At 38.2% G+C, this 2,697-nt stretch overlaps 1 protein-coding gene across 1 annotated transcript; it reads left to right on the top strand.

Annotated features, from left to right (window-relative positions):
- The first annotated feature begins 686 nt into the window (after positions 1-686).
- LOC110919046 lies at positions 687-2,216 on the top strand. Its single transcript, XM_022163323.1, has 2 exons — positions 687-792; positions 1,750-2,216. The coding sequence occupies exons 1-2, from the start codon at positions 687-689 to the stop codon at positions 2,214-2,216; spliced, it is 573 nt and encodes a 190-aa protein (XP_022019015.1).
- Positions 2,217-2,697: the final 481 nt, after the last annotated feature.

The following is a 2,697-nucleotide window of genomic DNA, read 5'->3' as shown; positions in this document are numbered from 1 at the left end:
CACTAACCTGTCATACACGTCTCCCGGATGAAAAAATTTCTTTCTTATACAAGCATAGTTTGTAGTAGCCCATTCTAACATCATCGGTTAGCTGATGGTCGATCCTGACTCCATTGACCAGAACAAGTATTCAAAAGAATTGATTTCTTCGAATGAAATTTGGGGTTCGGTTGTCTATAATATTCTAGAACCTCTGAACCCACCACTTCATTACCGTTTCCAAGATGTCCGATAAGGTACATTCTCGGAGATCTTGGAAACAGTATTGAGAGGACGGTTAAGAAGTTCTAGACCAACCGAACCCCATCTTTCATTCGAAGAAGCCAACTCTTATGAAGACTTCCGTATTCATATTCTGGTCAATGTAGTCAGCATTGACCATCTGGTAACCACCGATGATGTTAGGATGGGCTACAACAAACTATGCTTGTATAAGAAAGAATTTCTTCATCCGGAAGACCTGTATGACAAGTTAGTGTTGGGTTTGATTTGTCTACTAACCGTAGAGATTGCTAGTAAGATTAAAGTGCAAGCTCACCACAACTAAGGAAGAGTTTGATAAATGGGATAAGTACCTGAAAGCTTTTGAGAGTTTTTCCATGAAAGTTTGGTTTTTACGTGATAAGTTAATCACACTTGAAACACTTGTGCTTGATTCAGAAGGTGCATTGGACATAAGGAAATACATGGAGGAAACACATGAACATAAACTCATCAAAGATGAGTTAAAGAATGTAGCTGCGATGCGTAAGGAGTTAAAGGGAAGTGCTAACAACCGTCAGGAGATTTTAGGTATTATAAAGCAGAAAGTTGAGAGGCATGAACTTAGGTTCTAGAAGTTGGTGAATGCTCCATGGTAGGCTCTATCAGAGAGTCATTAAGTTGGTTTTCTTTTAATGGTGAACTGTAAAACCTATGAATTATGAACCACATTTAGTGAACCACATCTAGTTTTTCAGCTTACCATATCTGGGAAAAACTCCTTTGTGAGAATCGATAGAGCCTACCATGGTGCATTCATCACCTTGTTGAACTTAAGTTCATGCATCTCAACTTTCTTCTTTAAAATACTCGTAATCTGCTGACAGTTTTTAGCACTTCCTTTCATCTCCTTATGCATGGCAGTTACTTTCTTTAACTCCTCTTTATGCGTTTATGTTCATGTGTTGTCTCCATGAACTACTTTATGTCCAATGCACGTTTTGAATCAAGCACAAGCGTTTCAAGGGTGGTAAACTTATCGTGTAATAACCCAACTTTCATGCCAAAACCCAAGAAAGCTTTCAGGTACTTATCCCATTTATCAAACACTTCCTAAGCTGTATTGAGCTTGCACTTCTTAATCTCACCAGCAATCTAAACGATTCATCCGCACCACTAACCTGTCATACACGTCTTACGTATGAAAAAATTCTTTCTTATACAAGCATAGTTTGTAGTAGCCCATTCTAACATCATCAGTTCGCTGATGGTCGATCCTGGCTCCATTGACCAGAACACCAGGGAAGTCTTCAAAAGAATTGACTTCTTCGAATGAAATTTGGGGTTCGGTTGTCTATAATATTCTATAACCTCTGAACCAACCACTTCATTACCGTTTCCAAGATGTTGGATAAGGTACATTGTCGGAGATCTTGGAAACAGTATTGAGAGGACGGTTCAGAAGTTCTAGAATGTTCTTGACCAACTGAACCCCATCTTTCATTCGAAGAAGCCAACTCTTATGAAGACTTATTCTGGTCAATGTAGTCAGCATTGACCATCTGGTAATCGATGATGTTAGGATGGGCTACAACAAACTATGCTTGTATAAGAAAGAATTTCTTCATCTGGAAGACGTGTATGACAAGTTAGTGCTGGGTATGATTTGTCTACTAACCGTAGAGATTGCTAGTAAGATTAAGAAGTGCAAGCTCACCACAACTAAGGAAGAGTTTGATAAATGGGATAAGTACCTGAAAGCTTTTGAGAGTTTTTCCATGAAAGTTTGGTTTTTACACGATAAGTTAATCACACTTGAAACACTTGTGCTTGATTCAGAAGGTGCATTGGACATAACGAAATTCGTGGAAGAAACACATGAACATAAACTCATCAAAGATGAGTTAAAGAATGTAGCTGCGATGCGTAAGGAGTTGAAGGGAAGTGCTAACAACCGTCAAGAGATTTCGGAAATTATAAAGCAGACAGTTGAGAGGCATGAACTTAGGTTCTAGAAGGTGGTGAATGCACCATGGTAGGCTCTATCAGAGAGTCATTAACATTAACTTGGTTTTTCTTTTTATGGTGAACTGTAAAACCTATGAATTGTGAACCACATTTAGTGAACCTCATCTAGTTTTTCATCTTACCATATCTAGGAAAAACTCCTTTGTGAGAATCGATAGAGCCTACCATGGTGCATTCATCACCTAGTTGAACGTAAGTTCATGCATCTCAACTTTCTTCTTTAAAATACTCGTAATCCTTACAGTTTTTAGCACTTCCTTTCAATTCCTTATGCATGGCAGTTACTTTCTTTAACTCATCTTTATGCGTTTATGTTCATGTGTTGTCTCCATGTACTACTTTATGTCCAATGCACCTTTTTAATCAAGCACAAGTGTTTCAAGGGTGGTAAACTTATTGTGTAATAACCCAACTTTCATGCCAAAACCCAAGAAAGCTTTTAGGTACTTATACCATTTATCAAACTCT

Source organism: Helianthus annuus, chromosome 9, assembly GCF_002127325.2.
Source record: "Helianthus annuus cultivar XRQ/B chromosome 9, HanXRQr2.0-SUNRISE, whole genome shotgun sequence".
Classification (NCBI taxonomy): Eukaryota; Viridiplantae; Streptophyta; class Magnoliopsida; order Asterales; family Asteraceae; genus Helianthus; species Helianthus annuus.
The sequence above is the reverse complement of the archived record's forward strand: the minus strand, read 5'-3'. Positions and strand labels throughout refer to the sequence as shown.

What these genes read in the sequence shown, in the direction of transcription:
- LOC110919046 (XM_022163323.1), top strand. Translation starts at nt 687, where the DNA reads ATGGAGGAAACACATGAACATAAACTCATCAAAGATGAGTTAAAGAAT. An exon ending in CAACCGTCAGGAGATTTTAG is followed by an intron (nt 793 to 1,749) that starts GTATTATAAAGC and finishes TGGTCAATGTAG; the next exon opens with TCAGCATTGACCATCTGGTA.